Source organism: Ictidomys tridecemlineatus, chromosome 15, assembly GCF_052094955.1.
Source record: "Ictidomys tridecemlineatus isolate mIctTri1 chromosome 15, mIctTri1.hap1, whole genome shotgun sequence".
In the NCBI taxonomy this organism is placed as follows: domain Eukaryota; kingdom Metazoa; phylum Chordata; class Mammalia; order Rodentia; family Sciuridae; genus Ictidomys; species Ictidomys tridecemlineatus.
In genome coordinates, this window is record NC_135491.1 from 47,456,484 (window position 1) to 47,477,835 (window position 21,352).

The 21,352-nt window shown below is 47.0% G+C and overlaps 1 protein-coding gene across 7 annotated transcripts in view; it reads left to right on the forward strand.

The window, feature by feature from the left end:
* Positions 1-21,352, forward strand: part of Zfhx3 (zinc finger homeobox 3) — a 929,635-nt gene that overhangs the window by 870,935 nt on the left and 37,348 nt on the right. For all 7 annotated transcript variants that reach the window (XR_013430973.1, XM_078032605.1, XM_078032607.1 and 4 more), the window contains one exon: positions 15,452-15,559. Coding sequence is in view for 6 of the 7 variants with exons in the window: in XM_078032605.1 (XP_077888731.1) it covers positions 15,452-15,559 (108 nt within the window). In the remaining variant the exon portion in view is untranslated. The remainder of the gene's footprint in view (positions 1-15,451; positions 15,560-21,352) is intronic.

A 21,352-nucleotide genomic window follows, 5' to 3' on the forward strand; every position in this document is an offset into this window, starting at 1 on the left:
AGCCCCAATTCCAAATTCATACTGTTCTCTTGAGAGCTCGCCTTTCGGTCGCACTGCTGAGGTCCTATAGTTTAGTTGATGAGTTTATAAAGTCTGTGAAATCCAAGTTTGAGGGGCAGTAAGATCTCAGAGATGGAACATGCAGAAGGACAGGGACCACCCTTTGGCTTCACACTGCAGCCCCCTGAGCCCTGAATGCTCCACTCCTGTCCTGGTGCTTCCCTCCCTCAGGTGGATGCTTTGGAGCTTGGTGGCCATGCAGCTGCTTCTGGGTGTCAAGACTGTCTGTGCTGCAGCACGACTCTGGTAAAGGATGCTGGGCTGTGTCCTTCCCTCTGTGCTTCTGTACCACAGGCCAGCTCCTGCAGGGAAGGGAAAGCAGGGCTCATGGAAGTTGTATCTGCGTCCATCCTCCATGGCTATCTGCATTTCCATTTTGTACACCCACATATTTAGAGAAGCACGGGAGCCTAACTGCAGTGCCCACTGTGCAAGCTGTACAGGTTGTCCCCTACACAGAGAGCTCTCTGCTGAGGGCTGAATCAGAACCACAGCCTACGCTGGACACCACTTACCAAGCAGCGTGGTGGGTCCATAGCCATATATGCCGTGAGGAAGAGGTGCTGAGCAGAAGGAAGTGTTCTCGTGAGGGCCTGATGTATTCGCACTCTCTGGCCTGCCCCCAAGATCTGGCCAAGCCCACGTCCTCCCTGCCTCTCCTTTCTCCACTCACTGTTCCTCCAGCAGGCCAGCCTCATCCTATGGTAGGCCTCTTGCTGTTGCTCCAAGGCCTCTGGGGTCAGCCTCTTTCGGGTCTGTGTACAAATGTCGCCCTCCTCAAGCCTCTCATGTTAAATGCTCCTTGGAATCCTTCTGTTCCCATCTCCTGCCTTAAGGTTCTCCCCGCTCAGCATCTGACTTGGCCACTCCTCTTCCTCCACTTAGCTGCTGGTTGTCGGCCTTCTCTCCCACCCTCCTTCCCAGCCCTGCCACAGGAGCTTCCCTGTTGTGCCGACAGCTATGTCTTCAGTGCCCAGCACATTTGATAGCTGGCAGGTTGACAGTGGGCAGATAGCACAGGCAGAGTCCACTCTGAAGACGGCCATCAAAAGCATGGGCCTGGGCTGGGGTTGTGGCTCAGTGGTAGAGCGCTTGCCTAGCATGAGTAAGGCACTGAGTTCGATCATCAGCACCACATAAAAACAAATAAATAAAAAATAAGGTTAGATTCTTAAAAAAAAAAAAAAAAAAAGAGCACGGACCTTGGATCAGCTCTGTTACCTTCCCCAGTCAGTTAGCCTCTCTGAGCCTCAGTTTCCTGGTCTATGAAATGGGAGTTCTGATAGCATCTACTTCAGTCAGGTGATGGTTGTGTCACCACCATTACTGTCAGATACTCAGTACTGGCCTCAGCACACAGAGGCCTTCTTGGTGCAGATACTGGCTTTCATGCTCAGCCTTTCCATGGAGGACTGCACAGGCAAAGGACAAGGAAAGTGGCCAATATTTGGTACCAACCACTCCCACTCAGCTAGTTCCTTCTTTTTTCCACTTTGCAATTAAGGCATTTGTGATTGGGTGAAAGAAGATGGCAGCAGGAGCACAGGCTCCTGGGGCGGCCAGGTGACCCTGCAGGGTGGAAGTCCCAGGAGGCTTGATTCAGGCCAGGCATGGCTGCAGCAGCCTTGCCAGCCCAGCGGACGTCCCTATGCATGTGATTACTTCATCATGGAGCCTTTCATTGACTTGGCTGCACTGTGCTGATGAACTGAGACTGGGGACAAGAGCATGTAATTGAGGGAAATAAATTCCCATCACAGGCCTGGTTGCAGCCAGCAGAGAGCATGCACCTCCTCTGGGCCTGTTGTGTGTTGGGGGGTGGTTCCCAGTCTTTTCCCAGGAGCATCTCCTTTTCTCTCCTACCCTCCGGAACCCCCACAGGCCTGGGGTGCTGGGGTGGGAAGGAGGGAGCGGCATCTTTCCACACTGCCTCAGTCTCCCTTCTCGGTGCCGCTCTCCCAGAGGCGGCCCTCTTCTCATCTACCTGGGGGGCAGAACCCTGCTGGGGCCTGCCAGTTCCCTGCACACACCTGTTCTTTATCTGCTCATCCCTCCTGCCTTTGTGTGCTCACCTTCAGTTCTTCATGCAGTCTCCCCTGGGATCTCCACCCAGACGCACAGGGGAAGCACTTGTCGCTGCCCTTCTTAATTGAAATCGCATTTCATTCATCTGGAACTGAGGCAGTGAGGGGGCTGGGCAGAGTTTTCCAGGGCAATCCTCCACTTGCAGCTGATTCAACACGAAGCCAGGCCTGAAACTACTCCCCACACAAATACATCAGACCATAGCAAGATCATAAGAAGAGAATCTAGGGACCACAGTCATTTGCATAAAACAGAACTGAAAATCACCCAAGCAGCCACCAAGTGTAACCACCACACACAGAAATGTCTGGCCACAGTGTAGTCCTAAAGCCTGGGAAAATAGCAGCTCAGGTCACCGGAGCATCTGAAGTTGGTCTTTACTAATCAGTTGTTTACAGCATAGAGATCCCCCACCCCTGGTATTTTCTGGGTCTTAAAAACCATTTCCTGGAATGTGAAGTCGGTGTGCTGGGGGCTGGTGATGCACACAATGGCCAGGCCGGGGAGGCAGGTTGCCTCAGTTACAAAGAAGCCCTGGTGGCGTGCAGGCAGAGTAGAAGAGAAATGGAGAGCCCTCACTTGACACCCTCTGACCTCAGCCGGTGGAGCTGAATGCTGGAGAGCCAGCACTGAAATTGCAGTCACTTTAGATTATTTGGAGCGAGGAGAGGCAGGGAAAAAAGGGTCTGTTGACTACAGGAAGCTGAATTCTTCCTCTGCTGAAAAGCTTATTAGTGGAAGGGGAAAAAGCAATTACTTGGCTTTTGCTAGTTCTCCGCGGCTGGGATTCGGGGCTGTGACAGCAACCCCATCACCATCACCAGCGCCTTGGACCTCACTCCAGATCCAGACTATCTGTGCTGAGACTGCCCAAACCACGTGGGAGCAGTGCTCTGGGATCCCCCCTTCCAGAAAAGAGCAAGAAGGGGAGGCGTGTGTGAGTGAGTGTGTGTAAGAGAAGGAAAGAGAGCTGTCACTTGTCCTGCAGTTCTGCATGATGCTTGTATTTGGGGCGTTGTGTTGCCACTGGGCAGGAAGTACCAGGGGACTTTTTGCCTGGAAACCTGGAATCTGGGGCATGAGGGGCTGGATTTGGTTTTGAGTATGGGTTTTTATTTTGTTTTCGGTGAGCTCATTTTTTATCCTTGCCATTGTCCCTTCTATAAAGAAAAATTAGACATTGCTTTGAACAACTGGGGTATCGCCTCAATCTCACAGCTTTTGTGGAGGGAGACTCCCAAGGAGCCAGGAGCCAGGAAGCAGGGCACCAGGTTCCTCTCCCTTCACAAGGCCCTTGCTTGTTTGTCAGCACTGCCTTGAACACGTCCTCTCTCCTTGGTGACATCCCTTGTCCTCCCTGAGAGGCCCTCCTGTGGACTCCCTCACCACGTGACCTTGGAGTCCTCCCTTTCTCTGATCTCCAGTCTCCTGTCCTGTAACTCCCAGGTGCTGGTGGTCAGCTGCCCCAAACAAATCCCCACAAACAGGCAGAAACCGTGGCTGACCGGGTTTCCGCCAGTCGCCTGCGTAAATCTGCTGCGCTCACATTTAAGCTCACATAGCTGCTGCTTGTTTGGACTACCCTGCCTCTTTATCCCTTTTATATTTTCTACATATGAAAAGGAATTTCTGATTTTGCCACCTTAATTGGGTCTAGCTAAATTTTACACAGCTAGATTTTCAGTTCATTGACCCATTTCATCTTTTCTTGCTTATATCTCCATTCTTCAAATGATCTCTCTTGAAGGCTCAGTTTTCTGTCTTCATTTCCATTCTCCTGGAACATCGCCTGTTCTTTGCAGCCATTCACCAAAGTTCTTCAGTAGTCAAGGTAATTCGTAGATTGAACTCCTTTCAGGTGAAATTGATCTGTTTTCTCTTCATGATGTCTATTTAATTTTAATACATGATCTTACCTAGGCTTTTTTAAAAAATGTTTCTCACTGGCTACTATCTAAATCCTCCTTCTTCTCCTCTCTTTACAAATGCAGGGGAGTCACTTACCTGGTCTCCTAGTCCCTGGGCATCCTCCTCTGGGCCAGTGCACTGCTCCTTGGTGGCTCTCCTCCACGGTTGGCTTGTTTGGGTCCCTTCCCTCGCATCCAGCTTGGCCTGACAGAGGGAAGCTAAACCTTTCATTTGTGTCGTTTCCTTTCCTTATTCTTTTTTTGCTTAAGGTATATATTTCACTTGGGAAAAAAATTACCCACTTAGGAAATTTGGGGGAGGATTCTGACTTAAGGATTTCCCTCTCTGTAGACTGGTACTTCCTCTGGTTGCAGCACACGCCCTGAAGAACTTAAGCATCTCCTAAGTTCTTTACAAATGTAAGTATGTGCTCCAGATTTTTAATAGGTCCCTCGTTCCTGTGTGAAGTACCAGTTGTCTGTCACTAAACCGTACTCTTGTGCTCAGATCCTTGACTTTTTCATCTCAGGGTGATGTTTGTCTTTGGTTTCATGTATTCATTATTTTTAATGTCCCTGCCGTTAGAAATCACGGGTGTGAGCCTAAAATTAAGATAGTGTTGAAATGTCCACCTTGATGACCATTGCTGGGTGTTTTTGTGCCTTGAGACATTCTGCTGTATACACTTGGGGATGTGTAATGGAACACATTGCTTTTCAAGGGCTGCTAGGCTCTTTTTAGGTCTCAGAAACTCCTTACAGGAGGAAACGCTAGATAGACGCTTAGTCTACAATAATAGTAGCTCTGGGAGACTTGAGGAAGGGCTGCTGTGGCTAAAATCATTGTGAAAGTGACATTTTGTTAAACTTTAGGAAAAGACAGTTTCATTATACATGATCCAAATTTTTTTTTAAGTAAAACCAGGCTTTGGATTCAGCTGTTGGCAATACTTCCGAAGTTTCTAAAATAGGAGGACAAAGATCCAAGAATTTTCTTTTTCCCACTCAGCACAGAAGAACTGTACAAGGTGCCTGTTAAAATGACAACAATTTAGCAATCCCATCTGCTTTCCCCCCCCATTAATGCAGGAAAGCTCTTGAACGTAAACCTTTGGATTTTCTCTGCACCTCAGCTTCCTGCTTCAATTTCTTTGCAATTTCCCAGGAACTGTCAACTGAAACATGTTGCTTCTGCTGCCTATTTGCTTCAGACTGAAGTGCGTTTGGAGACTTGATGGTTTTGGAGAATGGCCCAGTTTTTGACTTTGCACGTGTAGACGCATCCTTAAACGTCGCGGGTCTGACCATAAGTGCTGCTGGAGGAATCTTCTTGCACTAGGCAATGTGAAGCAGGCACCTGAAGGCACCCAGGATGCTTGGAGATGGAGGAGTCTGTTTTCTGTCACCTCCAGGGCTCCTGTGTGTTCTTAGCCCTGCATTCTTAGATGTGCTGGGCTGTACAAAAGCCGTGACCTTTGCGCACACTTGGGTCTGGCCAAAGCAAAACAGGTTTAGCCAATGTTTTTCTGAGTGAAATGTTGCCTGAAGTTGGCCTGATTTCTGTTCCTGGGATTTGGTTTGGAAAGTGTAAGCCTTTGTTTGTGCTTTGTTTTTATGAATCAGCGTGTTTCACCAGCTGTGCATATAAGTGGTTTATGATCATGCAAAACGAAGCTCATTGACAGTCCCTTACTCTGCCAATCCGCTGGTGGGAGTAAATGAATATTTCTGCCTGAATTTGGTGCTTCATGGGGGTAAAGCTGCTTTCTGAGTATGTCAGGGGCTCTTCAGACAATCTGGGCTTTAGAGTAAGGCAGCAGACAAACTGGAGATCCAAGCCTCTCATTTGTATGTCATATGACTCATACCTCTGGGGTCATTTTTTTTTTTCTTCTCAGTTGTATGCTGTTGGTTTTAGTGGTCAGAACACAACATTTACTTCTTTTGAATTTGCTTTTTTGCATACATATCTTTGCAAAAAATTCCAGTTCCCTTTGTGATTGCATAAGCACCCTAGATCTGCACGGCCGCCCTTCCACCCTTCCTCCCTTCCTCCCTTTGCCACTGCTGCCATATAGATTGAGACCGTGGCCTGACATCACCGTCCGAGTTCCCGTTATGAGAGCCATCCCACAAGGTTTCGCTTATGCCCATTAGGTTCTAATCACCATCAGTTAATCTCACTTCTGGTACATCCTGTTCATTTCCCACACACCTTCATTTGTACATAGATGCCTAAGTACACTCACAGGCCTTCCTGGACTTTTTAAAATCCATGTACTTCAAACATTTTCCAATTAAAGAAAATAAATAAGCACATCATAGATACAGTCTCTCTTGCCCCCTCCCTCCCTTTTTTCTTTTTTTTTTTTCCTTTCTTTTCTTTTTTGCATTAAGCATAAGATCTCTGACATGCCAAGTCAGTTTTGACTCAGGAGATTACCAGTCTTCTTTAATGGAAACTGTGAATTTTTTTTTTAAATTTTCTCTCTTTTTATCACTCATGTGTGTTTATCTGTCTTGTCTTCTCCCTTCCAAACATGGAAACCTGGCAGTGTTTATTTCAAGCAGGGTGTTATTGAAAGACAGATGCTTGTAGGGACTGCTCAGGCCTCACACCTGGAATGTTAAAAAGCTTTCAGGCAGATCTGTCTCTCGAGCAATGTCCCTTTCTGTAGAGGAGGGGTTTCAGGAGGGAACTGGAACCCCTCAGGGGCGCTCCCCTTCCGGCCCCCCATGTGGTCACTCACCAGCTCTGCCCATACCTGCAGACAGCTTCCATGATCTCGTCACATCCATGAAATGCTTTGCTCTGATCAGCAAGCCCAGGAAACCCCTTCCTCCTCCACGGAGACCCTCCTTTTTCAACTGCAGCCATCCTCACCTTTACCTTTCAGGTATCCTGTCTTGAAGACACCACCGTTTCTTCTCTTAGTCCTATCTTCCCAGGAGCACCCCGAGTTAGAATCATTGTTTTGCCTGACCACTCTGTTTTCAACAGCCTGCAGGGGGGCACCCTTCTTGGTATCAAGGGCCTTCTCTTTTGCATGCCTCCTCTTTCCAGAATATTCCAGTTTGGTGTGAGGTTAAACTGTGCAAAATACTGTTTGAAAGAAAGGAGGAAAAGAGAAAGGAACTTGTCAAAATGCATTTGTTAGATCACGTTTTAAATGAAGTACAATTGAAGGTAGTTTTTGTCCAAAGAAAGGAAAAACCCCTGCAAATCCGCTGAGCTCCCGGAGAGCGCGCCTCCTTTGTCGCTGTGCTGACATTGAAGTGTAATTTTTCATGGTTATTTGGACTGGAAAATGGGGGGGAAAGGGAGAGATGGGTCTGCGATTATTTCCCATAAATGACAACACAATCACATCACGCTCCGCTACAAACATGCTCAGGGAATTTGCCTTTTTTACATTTCATGTGTGAAAGTAACAGCAACAATCATGGCTCTGTAGAAATCCAAGGGACTAATCCCCGCTGAATTCAGTTTACTTCAGAGTTCTGGGACGGAGCTGGCTTTCTTATTTCGCGTGGATTCCGAGGCCATTTCAGGGTTGGGTTTGTATTTCACAAACTGGAACTCACACCTTTCAGTTTTTTTTTTTTTTTTAAATCTTCCTGTGAATAGCCACCAGGCGAGTCAGCGACATATTTAGTTCCGTTGTGCTTTGTCGCTGCACATCTGCTTTTATCCTTTCTGGATTTCTGCAGGGGGCAGCCCAGGTGCTTTTGCTGAGAACACAGATAAATGGAACTTGTCGCAATACTGGCGTTAGGCGTTTCCTCCCTTTTCTCCTCTCTTGACCCCCACCCACCCCCTTAATTCTAGTGTGGTTTTGACAAACTGTTCAAATGACCAAGTGGCCTTGCCTGGGAGAGGAAAAATGGCAGGACTCGTCCCTCACCACACAATAGCAGCATTTTTCACTCCACGCTCTGGCGTTCGGTGCTGTTCCTGCAGGAGGGACAGCTCAGGGAGGCGACATTTTCTCTGGGAGGCCTCAGCCGCTTTGGACCCATAGCATGCTCCCTCCTGTCCGTGCTCCAGTCGGAGGTGAAGTTAAGTACAAAAGCAAATGGAGGGGACCCCCTGCCCCCGGCTGACACCCTTGTGGCGCTGGACCTCACTTTACCCAGCAGGGGCTGGCCGCGCAGGCTGCAGCTCGGCCCAGCTTCCCAGGCTGCCTCTGGCTGCACAATCCCCATTTTTCTTGTTTCTGTAAACAGTGGCGAGATCTTCAAATATACAAAAGCATAAATGGTCTCTATTCCCCAATTAGTCATTTTTAATAATACCCAGACTTGCCTGCAAAGTGTTGATTTCTGCTGCCCGATGCCAAAAGTCAGGGTCAAGGAGGTGGGGGACAGGAAAGAAGGTCGGGTGTGGGGGTGGCGGGGAGGCCGAATTCCTTCAGTGTCGGGCTGTCCTGTGAAGCCTGCCCCAGAGGCCCCTTGGAGGCTGGCAGGCCTCCACCAGAGACCTCTCAAGCTCCGGCCAGAAACACCAGCCAGGCCCCAGGTGTGTTTGGTAAGTGAGCACCTCGTGCTACAAGGAACCCTCGTGGTCAAATGATCGCTTCAGGGTTCTCTGTGCCAGTGGAAGGGTTCATGTCTGATCTTCTCCATGTCCCCTGGTTCTCCTCCCGCCTAGGTCCTGGCAGGTTTTGATGGGCTGAGATCTGTTTATAAATGTCATCTTTGAGAAAGAAGGTGGTTTTGTTTAAACAACTGGTTAGGAGCTTGGCCAATCTGACCGATTTTTAAGCCACCAGGTGGGGAAATGACCTGTAGGAGCACCGTGTGGAGTCCCGAGGAGAGCAGCCAGGCCACAGCACCTGTGGAGGGGGACCAGCAGCGGCTGCTCCCTGGCTCTGTCCCTTAGACTCAGTGGGAGAGGTCCTACTCAAGGGGAGATGGCAGGCGACAGGGGGCCACTGTGCCTCCCATCCACATGGAAAACCCACTTTGACTGAAAGCCTGGTGCTCTTTTGGCACACTGCAGTTTTGACTTGTTGAAAGAGAAATGACATCTTGTCCTAAGAAGGTGGGAAAATCTTACACTCCTGATGAATAAATGAAAGTGCTGGCTGCAGAGCCCTGTCTGTCCTGCCATCCCCGACACCTGCCGTCGCCTTCCCACATCAGGGGTCCTGCCGGGTCTACCTCAGTTGTGTCTCACGGCCGCCCACTTATCGGTGTCGATGTGCATCCCGGGCCCATCCTCTTCTGACTTGGCGTCTTCCTTGATGAGTCTGTACCTGCTAAGAAATAGAAAGCAGATTGGACAAAGTTGGTCAGCAATTAAAACAATACTCAGGGCTTGTCCACGTGGGTGGTTTTGTAAATGGCCTGTTCTGTGTGCTCCAGTGAGAGGTGTTGTCTTTACTGAGAAGCCAAGTAGAAGGCATGTGATGAGAACAGTTTGTATCATGATAAGCAGGCCACCTTGATTGAGGGGAGCTTTCCTAGAGCTGGGGTATTGTCACCCCATAAACCAACTCACCAGAAGTTCCCTTTCAGGCAGCCTCTAGTCAGATTGCCAGGCCTGGAATGATACTGCAGAATAAAACCAGGGAACAGACGTTACAGAAAATGCTCTTGGCGGAGCTGCTGGTGGCTTTTTCCTTCAGGAAGTGGGTGCAAATGTGCAGTTAGGACACGGCCCTTGATTCCTGGAGAGTCACTGACTGGTAGGACCTTGGATCATCATGCAGTGAGATCCCACTTCAAAATGTCCCAGAGAGTGAGTGGCCCACACCTGTGGGTATAGCCACTGTTGTCACTACCACTGCCTCTTCCTCTCTGGCATGAAGAGAGAAGATGGGACTAGACTTAACAACTAGGAACATGAGGGTTGTCTTTCTGTCACCATTGCCAGTCACATCCTGTTCCAAGTTTCTATTGTAATAGAATTTTAGTGCCCTGGATTTTATTTGAATCATGTGGTATAAGACCTAGTAGTCATCTTCTCTGTTGTAGGATTGGATCTGATCTCTGTTTGCAAAATAAAGCATGCATACCCTGTAGAGTATCTGCAGCCAGGAGAGGTTTCCCCTTGACAGTGAATCACTAAGAGACCTGGACCCGCCATGTTCTGCCCTCACCTTCCAGTTGTGCCAGCCAAGGCTGAAAGAGCACAGCTGACTGGCCAGGGCATATAGTGAGTCTCAGAGTCCTGTACCTTCACAGGAGGTGCAGGAACAAGAGGACAAAGCACAGTCCCAAGTCCCTCTCTACCCACCACAGAGACACCAGCAAACGCCACTTGTAGCCACCACCCTCTGTGTCACTCCTGCTGGCCAGAGTGTGCTGAGCCTTTCCCGCCTGCCTCCGTGGTCGCCCTTGGGTTAATTAGGTTGAAAACAGAGAAAGGAAAAGCTTTAACCCTATCTTCAAAGTAAGCAGATTGGTTATTTTGTTTTTCAAAGAAGAGGGTCCTATATACAATTAAAACTTGTTTCTGGTAAACCTCATTCCAGGAAGGATGAGCTTTTAACAAAAGGCCTTTGACAGCTGCAGGCTATTTCATTTTTTTTAATGCCGAATGAAAAATCAATACATTTTTCTGGGTTATACATATTCAGAACAGGCCTGATATTTCCATTAGAATGGAAAGTGGGTGTCTGTGCACATCTCGCCTGTCAGAGCTGCACCACCGCATTTTCCAAGCCACTGCTAAATATTTCAAACCTGATTTGATTGTGGTTCATGACAGCTAATGTTTCTCAGCTCTTGAGCCTGCCGACAGGCAAACGCACTCCCCCCAACCCCGCTCCCCCCAAAGAAAAAGGAAAGAACAATTTCATTCTTCGGGGATCACAGATTGGTGCATTATTTAAGTAACATGTTCGTGTGAGAGCGTTGGGTACCGACACCCTGATTCTTAGGAGAATTTCCAAATTTCTATCACATCTAGGCACCGTGGGGGCTTTGTCAGGTTTGAATTAATCTACATTATCCTGTTAAGAGTGAGGAACAGAGGGACTAGTCTTAATCATTGATTGACTCCCCTTTCTTTCAAGCCTGTAAGCGATTTGTAAAGTACCCTCAATGGACACGTCACTCGGCCCCCGTCATTTGGGGGAGCAGTACCTTTTTTTTTTTTTAACAACTAGAACATTTTCATGAGTGACAATTTGGGGAGCGTATGTTGTGGGTGGAATGCTGACTTTGTGATGATCCCACTTCTATTTTTGGCTCTTGCCTTGTGCTCCTTCCACACACCAATTTCCAGGTTGTTCATAAAATGGTTACAAATCCCTACGGGGTTGCCAGTTGGCACATGCACCTCCTTTGGGAGCAGACTTCACCACAAATGGGGGAGTCATACTGTCACCTTTACCAAGATGCTGACTATGAGGTGTGTGAAGAGAACAGTTTGCATTTGTGGTGAGCAAAATCGCCTCGATTGAAGGGGGATTTTCTCGGACGATGGTCTCATCCTCCTGAAAAGTGAAACCGCCTTGGGAATCTCCCCCTTCTAGAATATACTCATCTGTTGGGATTCTTCCACTGGAGGGCTCTGCCTTTACTGTGAGTGACAGGAGAAGGCCAGGTTTGGACTAGCCCTAGGAAGTGCTGCTTGGGAGTTGTAAGGAGGAGGCTGGGAGGGAAATAGATTTTTAGAGGCCTCAGTCACGGTTCTACATGGAAGTGAAGGCAGAAGGGACCTGGAGGCCTCTCTATTTTTTAAGATTTGCTTCCATTTCCTTTTCACATGAAAATATGTACAGTGGGGAGTGGGTGCCCTCACTTGGGGGCTACATGGGGCACAGGCTTCCCAGTGGGCCTCTGCGGTGTCTTAGAGGCACCTTCTCTGGTGCCTAAAAGAGACCTGTCCAGGACACGGGGTGCTCTGGGCCTGCTGCCTCCTGCCAAGAACCAGGTGACACTGAGGAGTAGTCACCCAGGTCCTGGCCACACCCTTGAGAAAGCATTCCTGGGCTGCTCTGATTGGGGTCTGAAATATTATGAAATGCTTCCATCTTCCAGAGAAGACGGTTTTGGTGTGTCTGTTTCAACCTTGAAAATGGTCCCGTGGCTATTGTGTGTTCGGAGTGAAAGCCTCAGTCCAAGTCCTCACTTGTTCCCACCATCTGCCTGAACCTGATGTTTCAGGGGTGGAAACGTGCAGCTTCTGTAGTGACGCCAACCAGTGGTTACTGACTTCACGCGGGGAAAATGCAATCAGTGGCCTGTGGGGAAAAACTTCCCCTCCATTCTGGGTCTGTCAGCACATATGTATCCAACAGATCCCTAAAAGGAACAAGGGCTACATGACAGCCCCGGGAGTTGACGTATAAATGCAGCTCTCTGCAGAGTGGTTGCCGATCCGCCCTGCATCCCACGTTTCCAGGGACAGGACCCCATGCCTTTTCTTTGGGTGCCTGAGACCTGGCTCTTGGTGAGGGGCCTGGCTTTACACTTTGGGGGACCAGTGAAAACACACCCTGTCTGCAAAGCATTGTGGGCCTGAGCTGTCTGGACAAATTCGTAGTTTGTATCCCTGCTTTTTAATCATTTCTCTACCTTTATTGGTATTCAGAGCTCACAGTTTTCCGGTTACCGTCAGCCTGGGCTTTCATCCATTTTAAAGAGCCTTTTTTCCTTCTCGTTGTTGATGATGATGGTATAAAGACAGATGGTGTAACTGCTTATGAATGTCCTATTTTATTTCTCCAGGACCAGACAGTTCACTTGGAGACGTAGATTATTTCCACATGCGCAGGTTAGGCGGCCCAGACTTGCCTGCCTCCTGCAGCCAGCTGCCCTCCCGGCCTTGCCATGCGGAGGGCGACACCTGTAGGTGCCAGGTGGAACTGCAGGGAAGCTCTGACTTGGCTGAATGGGACCTGGTTTTTAGCTGGGTTGAGGGACACCGACTGATTCCCTGTAGAAGGAGCCTGCTTGTCCAGAAGTTTCTTAATCATTTTTTCTTCCACCACACATGTAATAACAGTCTTTGAGTGAATGAGTCACAAATGATAACAGTCAATCCAGGAACCTTAGAAGAAGAAGAAGAAGAAGGAGAGAGAGAGAGAGAGAGAGAGAGAGAAGCAAAATCAGCTCCTGAAATAACCTCTTTAGTTTTTTTCCTCTCATTGGAACATGGCTGCCTTCATTTTCTGCTCACAGTAGGGCAGCAAGAGGAGACAGCACAGGCCCAGGTGGGCCTGCAAACGCTGGCTCCAGGAGTGCTCGCCAAGTGCCACCCGGTCTCCTTGCCCTTGCTTCAAAGATCTGTTCATTCTTTACAGTCTCTGTCTTTGGATAGATTCATCCTGGGGTCAGTGCCAGGTGACAGTGAGGTTTTAACCCTGCTCCAGCAACTGAAGGCCACATAATGCGCAGGAGCAAGGCGCTGGACTTGGAGATTGACTGCCCAATAAGTAAACTCCTTCCCTCCTCTGCTGAGAAGCGCCTCCAGACATTGTCACCACATCAGGGCGTTGTCAGTTTGCAGATGTGAGACTTTCCAGCTAAGGTGATACTGTGTGTGTTCTAGAGGGGTGAGACCACCAAGCCATCTCTTTGCCTAATCAAATTTGATCGATGTATCCATACTACAGATTCTGTGTACCACAGCATGTATTGGGACAAATGAGTATATTTTGAGACCTAACTAAATTTGGGTAGACCCAATTTAATGATATTGCTTAACTGAAGAGCTACTTAAAGATGCATTTTGTAATTATAGATTTGAATTGTTTTGTCAAAAGCCTAAAAAATGTGCATGAAACATCTTGCCCAGACATCTTTGAGATGGTGCAGGTACCATGCCTGGTAACTTTCTTGCTGTTACTCTACTAACACCTACATGTTTTTTCTACTGAATGATGTATGATGTTACATAGGACTGTATATATGATTAACTTCAAGCCACCATTTAAATGACTTAAAAGTAAGGTGAAGAGGCTCGATTTTAACTTCACTATGAATGAAACAAAAACAGAGACATAGAAATCACATGTGGAACCCTGAATTGGAGTTGAAAATGAGCAGTGGCTTATTTCATCTGTATTTGCCACAACTGCCTCACAAACCCCTTAGTATTAGTAATGAAGGAAGAACATTCCCTGATCCCTTGTTCATGTTCCCAGTCATTGGACCTCCATCATCTTTCTGGAAGAATTAGGAAAATATGATTCTAAAATGATGCTTTCTTCTTTGATTGTTTTAGAAACCCTTTGAGGTCAATTGACTTTTACCTCTTTTACTTCACTTTGTGGGATAAAATTCAGAGGCAGTATTAAGGAGTGTCAGAGGGTGTAACACCTATGTTATTTAAAAGTGGAGCTGGAATTGGAGAGCTCTGTGGTGGAATCAGCCAGACTCTCATGTAGGGTTCCCTGTTCCTAATGGGTCTCGTCTGGTGCCAGCCTGGGTTGATAGAGAGGGCACCTCTGCTCTGTACCGGAGAGGTGTGCTCTTCAGAGTCTCCCGATAATCTCATCAATATGAAAATGGTTTTTCACCTTGGTTTGTCTGCTTTCTCCATTCATCTAGCCCATTCTTACTGAATACAGGATTTAGATGATGATCCATGGGGCCAGGAGAACATAGAGAAGTGTCTCACTTTCTTTTCCTCAGCATCTAAAGAATCTTTTCTTCCCCACTTGGGATGATGGCATTTTACTTCATAATTAACCTGGTTTTGAAAATGGCCATTCTTCTACCTTTGTTTTAACACTGTGATGAGTCAACGAGGCATTTCTTGGATTAGCTTTAAGCCAGTAATGCGGAAAGAGTAGAATGATTTCAAAAGGAGAGTGTGTGAGTTTGTTACAGACTTTTATCCCTTTTCCTCTCCTCACTGACCACGGCATGCCCACAGATGCCATTAGGATTTCTAGAAACCAAACATTGATATTCTGTGACTCTTCAGAACCTGAACAACTGCAAAAAAAAAAAAAAAAAATTTCCCATCACTGTCAGGCACTGCCATACCCATGGCCCATGAAAGGCCCCATGAGTTGGCCTGGTCTAGTCCAATACCAGGATGTTCTGGGGATGGAGGTAGGTAAAGTGAACAGTTTTAAGTTTGGGTTTTTTTCCATTTTCAAGTGTAGCCTACTTGCATATGACTTGAGGGCCTGAGCTGGAGTTACTGCATCAACATGGTCAGTGTTTCAATTGGAAACTCTCAAGTGAGGCATCCAGAATCTCTGAAAATACCTAGTGTCCATGCCTGGAGCAAACCACAGCCTCATACCAACTGCATCCCCAGGCCCCAGTAAATCCTTAGCAAGGTTGTCCTCTGAGGGGCCCTTGGGAAGAGGATAAGGACAGAAGCATTGGCTTGGTGTTCTATAGTTGGCAGCTCCTTGGAATGGGGCCTGAGTCCTTCCTCTTCTTTCCGTGTTTGAATCCTTGACGGTTTTGTTTTTCTCCTTTTTCAGAAGAAGCCATTGAAGATGTTGAAGGACCCAGTGAAACGGCTGCTGATCCAGAGGAGCTTGCTAAAGACCAAGAGAGTGGAGGCGAGAAGGACCAGAACAAGTGGACAGGTAGCACGTGCGGCTGCCCTTTGGCCTCTGGGATTCCGCCCGCAGAAGCACGGGGCTGTGGGGGAATGGGTGCATCTTTATGTCCCGGGGAAAACCATGTTGGCTATGGAAGAGAGGAGGGGGACTTCGTTTTGCTTTTTAGAGTGGTCACTTTCAGTCCCCTTTATTAAATTATATTAAAGAATTTTAAAGTTTTTAAATGTCTGGGGGGATGCAGCAGAGGTTGTTGAGTGGCACTTGATCTGGTCACCCCCATTCTCAGCCTCCGGGTTCTCTGAGGGAGTCGGCGGTGAAGGCTGGCCTTTGCCTGGACACAGCCTACAGGCTCTTGGTGTCCGTCCCCAGGGCCAGCACCCGCATGCTGGAGTCCCACCTCAGGGGAGACAGGCAGTGCAGCCAGGCAGGACATCTGACCAAAAGCAGAAGAAACTGAAGAAGCCAGGACAGGAAGTGCTATTTCTGGAAAAACTGGTGCTGCGAGAGGAGGAACAGCCATTTCTCAGGATGATAAGATTTCGGCATTGAGGGAAGAAAGAGCTGAGACTATGAAGAAAAGCTCAGGTTTTTCAAGAAGGAGCGAAGTCATTTTTGAGAAGACTTACTGGACAGATACGTCTCCCAGAAGCCATTGCGATAATAAAAGCAAATGATAACACAAGCTACAATTATTTTACTTGGTCAGCCCGATTCTCACTACCATTGTTGTTATTATAATACCTTGATTTTTTTTTTTTTGAGAACATATTTACCTTTTAGAGTCTATTGGTTGGGCTTTTGTTACTTTTCTCGGCAAAACTGTTCTTAAATCATGCTCGGTGCGGCCTTCACTATTTAAACAAGATACAGAATCTTGGAGAGAGGCCAGGGGAGGGCAGTGAAAGTGACTGAAGGCTGAGAAATATTGCCTCTGAGAAGAGGCTAAAGAAACTGGGGCCATTCCGCTTAGGAAAGAAAAATCCAAGAGGCAGTGGAATGACTTCCAAATATCGGAAGGGATCCCGCAGATGAGGCCACAAACGCTGTCCTGTGTTTCCTGGGAGATAGGAACTGGTCATCATGGGGGCTGAGTGAATGGACGGAGCGCTGGGCAGACTTTACCATCCATGCTGCTCAGCGCCTATTTCAACCTACGCCCGGAGGAGTCCCAGGGCAGGAGGACGGGATGCACATCTGTGCCCAAAGACCCCTGGTTAGGAGAGCTTCCTCCTGCATGCTTTGCCTGGACCAAGATCCTAGTTTCTGCTGCAGTATTCGGGGGAGATCTAACACGTGGTTCCAATGGCAATCAGACATGTCTATCTACAGGAGGCAAGGGAGAGGATTTCACTAACATTGTTTGAAGACTGGGTGACCTTCTGGGCCATCTGTTTGTCATCACGATTTGGATGCTTGCTTTCTAATCCAGACTCTGCCACTTCCTAGCTGTGTGACCTTGCTTAAGGTCCCTTAACCTTGCTGTGCCTGTTTCTTCACTTGAGGTGGGATTTTAAGAAGTACCCATGATATAGAAGTGCCGTGAGGATTATTGGAATGTGGGGAGGTTAGACCAGTACCCAGCATGGAGTAAGCTGTCTAAGGAGTTTGTTTGTTTAATCATTTAGTTAAATAAGATGAGGAAAGGTAGTGGCAGTTTCTCATAGGGGTTCTCCCATTGGAATGTCTGGTAGCATGTGGCTTCTGGGAGTTTCATTGAGAAGCTGGCAGGAGCAACATATACGCAAGGATTTAGTGGGATCATGCTAATAGTATTTGGTATGCAGATGACACTAGGAAAACAATAAAAAGTGGTCCTGCTTGCAGAGCTCCTACTGGGTGCAACAGCCTGAGCCAGCAACTTTGTATACTTAGAACCAGTGTAGGACAGGCTTTGTTGAGGGCCCTTCAATTTTTTTTTTTTTTTTTTTAGTTATGGATGGACAAAATATATTTATTTATTTATTTATTTTTATGTGGTGCTGAGGATCGAACCCAGTGCTTCACACACGCAAGGCAGCTGTAGCCCCAGCCCTCAATTAAATCTTGTTCACATGTTTATAATTCCATAGAAGCATGTCTTCATGCTCCTGTGCCATGGACAAGCTAGGCCATTGGGATACTCTAAAAAGATGCAAAATGAGCATCATAGAAATGAATGTCCTTGATAAGGCCCCACTCTCTCATGCATTCATTCAGGCGACAGGTCAACTTAATCGTTACCTCCAAAAGACAGAACAAATATGAATGAATGAATAACTCAGAGGTGCACCTTGCCAGATGCACAGTAGAAGAGAGAGAAGGGAAAATTCTTTCCCGACTCCTGCAAATGATCCTCTTTTGACCCGAAGCATAATTTTGTCTATAGCGTCTGAGTGTGTAATGACAGGCTTTATTAAGGTACTTGGGCCAATTTGATCTCGGAATCGATATAGGTGCCAGCAACTCTTCTGAGCTTTCTTTTGGATCCTTAGTATTTTATATATAAAAAAAAAAAATCTACGTTTGTTCCATTTACTCCCTAAATTGAGCTGTTCCTACCTGATTAAATGTGTCGGGGAGCACTTCCTCCTGGCAAATAAATAAATAGTGATTTCACAATTTGTTCTGTTGATTAGTGGCTGCTCGTGATGCAGATTAATAATATTTCAAATAGGTCTGGATAATTGGCATTTTCTCAGCTATTGATTATGTAGTTTTGGGGGTTTGTTCAGAAATGGATAATCTTTATTAAAAATTTTTAGTTATTTATTTTTGTATTGAAGTAGGACTCTGGATTTCCTCTTTGGGTGCCCTTCTTCCATATTCTTTTACTTGGATGTGAGGTCTTTTTTACCTTGGATGGCAGCGAGACAGGCAAGACAGTGATTTGAATCACAGCAGGGTCAATTCCATGATCAGTGACTGGGTCCCTACCCTAAACAGGGCACTAGACAGAGTTCCAGTGAACACAAATTCTAATCAGCAAGATTATAGGCCTCACCTTCAGGAACTCTGCCTGTCTTAAGAACAGGATTAATACAGGTCAGTGCTGTCCAACAGAACTTCCTGTGCCAGTAGAAATGGTCTGCATCTGAGTGGAATAATATGGTAGCCATTGGCCACATGTGGCTATTGAGCACTTAAAGTGTGACTAGAACACCAAATTTTTAATTTTATTTAATTTTAATGAATTTGGATTTAAATAGCCACACATGTACAGCTATAGTTACTCAAAAGAACCAAACCTAACCCTGAACGGGGGCCTTGCAGGGATGATGTTGCAGGTATCATAAAGGCTGCGGTCAGTTCGGAACCTGTGCGAGGCCCGGTTAGAGGGCTTCGCTCCTGTCCTTCCTGGCAGGCAAGCCACAAAGGCGCTCTCGGGTGCTGCTTCCCACAGCTCTGGGTCCAGGGCCAGTTGCTTATCCCAGTGGGCTGTCATCTTCTGATGTGCCTTGGTGTGAGACAAAGTTGGGGAGCTCTGCTTCATATACATTACCTCGTTTGATTTCCGCCCTGAACCATGAACTCAATGTTATAAATAACCATCCTCTCACTCCTGCCATTTTGTAGACAAGAAAACAGCCCCGGAGATCTAGAGCAAGTTGCCCAAAGGTATACAAATGGGGCCCACGGCCTTCGATCATTTTCTCTAACTTTCCACTCTTGTTTTAGCATAAGGAGTTGCACGCTTCCAAGTTGTGAGCTGAGAGCAGGATAGGCAGCTCCCTGTGAGTTCATAGTGAACTGGGTTGGCAGCCAGCAATAGGCCCTGTAAAGAGCCAGTGTCCTGCTCAGTCTCAAAGCAGGTTAGCGATGTAGAAAGAACTGTGTGGATTTGGAGTCAGGGAACCACCAGATGACAAGTGAGCTTGGTGGAGGGACCTCGCCTCTAGAAGCCCTGGGTGTCTCATCTGTGAAATGTGGACAAGTGAGAGTCACCAGCCTCAGCCATCTGTGGGTTCCATGATGGTAAGCAGTGGCACATATACAAGCCCCTGTTAGACAAGGGTCACATCTAGTCAAGGCAAGTGCAAAGCTCTCTCATGGACAAATGTGGGGGGCGGGGGCACAGGAAGGTTCTTGGAAGCCAAGCCTCCTCCCTAATGCATAGCCATTTCCACTGTCCAACTTTGTGGTTTCTCTCTTGAAACATGAAAATGACCCCTTGTTGTCTTTACCAGAGTGAATTTCAATGTGTGTGTTCTAGATTAAAGAGCCCCCAGTGTCAACCACTGAACAATGATTAATGTAATGATTAGCCTATCAATCATTAATTGCTGTAAATTAAGTGATATACAATTAATGTGATGCTTTATCACCAATAATTAGGGGAAAAAATTGAACTCTTGGCAAAGAATCATAGCAAGATGGTTATTTAAATGCTGTAACTGCCATGGTTTGTAGCCACAGAGCACCATGGCTGGGTGTAGTTAAGGGAATTTGAGACGGGATGACTAGGGGTCTTGGTGCTTTAAAAAAGAGGGGGATGGGTGGAGCCCTAGCTCACCTTAAAATGACACCATGATAATGCTTCAGAAATCCCTGGTGTTTTTGTAAAACTTGCAATAGGAACTGTAGTCTGTTTTTTTCTGGAGGAAGGGCCTGAAGGGATTTTACTTTATTATTATATTTTTTAAATCCATGATGCTCACCTAGCACAGAGCAATTAGTGCAGCAGAGCGTCCCTGATTGGAATCCATAGAAGATCCCTATTACAGGCAGTATTAATGGGCTGGCGAGGTCCGGCGACTGTGAGGGGAAAGTGTGTTTATGGAACACGGTGCTGGCAGGCATGATTCCAATCGGGTTTGACATGTTTAACATAAATGTATAGTGTACGGCTCTTGCTGCATATGAATAATTCCTGCAGACCCGCTGCCTTTCTAATTACTGAGGTTGAAAAAAAGCAGGTCAGGCACATCCTGGTGGAAATCTATTACCAGCCCTCCCCTTACTCTCCCTGTTGTTTACAGCTTTGTATAAATAGAGATGCCATTGTACGGGGAACCTAGTACCTGAAATGTAATCTGTGACAGAGAATGTGGAGGGGCTGAAAAAAATTCTACCCCTCTCTCTGTCTCTCGCTCTTTCTCTCTCTCTTCTTTTTTTTTAATCTTTAATTAGGTCCATAAGGACAAAAGAAGTTATGTGCTAAGAGGAAGCATTTATGTATTAGAAAAGCACTGGGCTAGTAGGAGTCAGAAACCTTGGGTTCAAGGTTTGGTTCTGCCACTGAGATTACCTGCATGAACTTAGGTTTCTGGACCTCAGTTTCAAATCTGTAAAATGGTAGGTTGGACTAAATGGGATGGTTCTGGAACTCCATGAATAGATGTAAGTGGAAGAGGGACAGCTAAAGAGTACTGCAAACCTTGAAAAATACTAATTACTGAAGTCAGAACACTGGTCACTGAAAGGTTTCCCTAGTCTGTGGCTAATTAATATGGCATGGATCAGAGGGCTCCTTGGAGGTCAGAAGCACCAAGTCCTGCTCTCGCCTGGCTCTGTGTCATTGGGACTCATCAGATCTGGTGTGATGTGGACATCAGTGGCAGAGTCCTTGACTTCTCAGATGGGTGCCTTTGGGCAGCACCCACATTACCAGTCTGGTGTAGCTAGAGCCCAGGCCACTCACCACCTCTACACCTCTTCAAAAACCCTTTTGGCCTAACTACTATCCTTCTGGCACTTGGCTCCATTTCCCTACTCACCCGGAAGTCAGTCTGTCTTTGCAGTGGGATGCACGTGAAGGAATTCTGGGAGTCTCACTTGCATGGCCCCGTTGTGGCTCACATTCCTGCCAGTGGAAACCATTTTTGGTTTTAGGTTTTCACA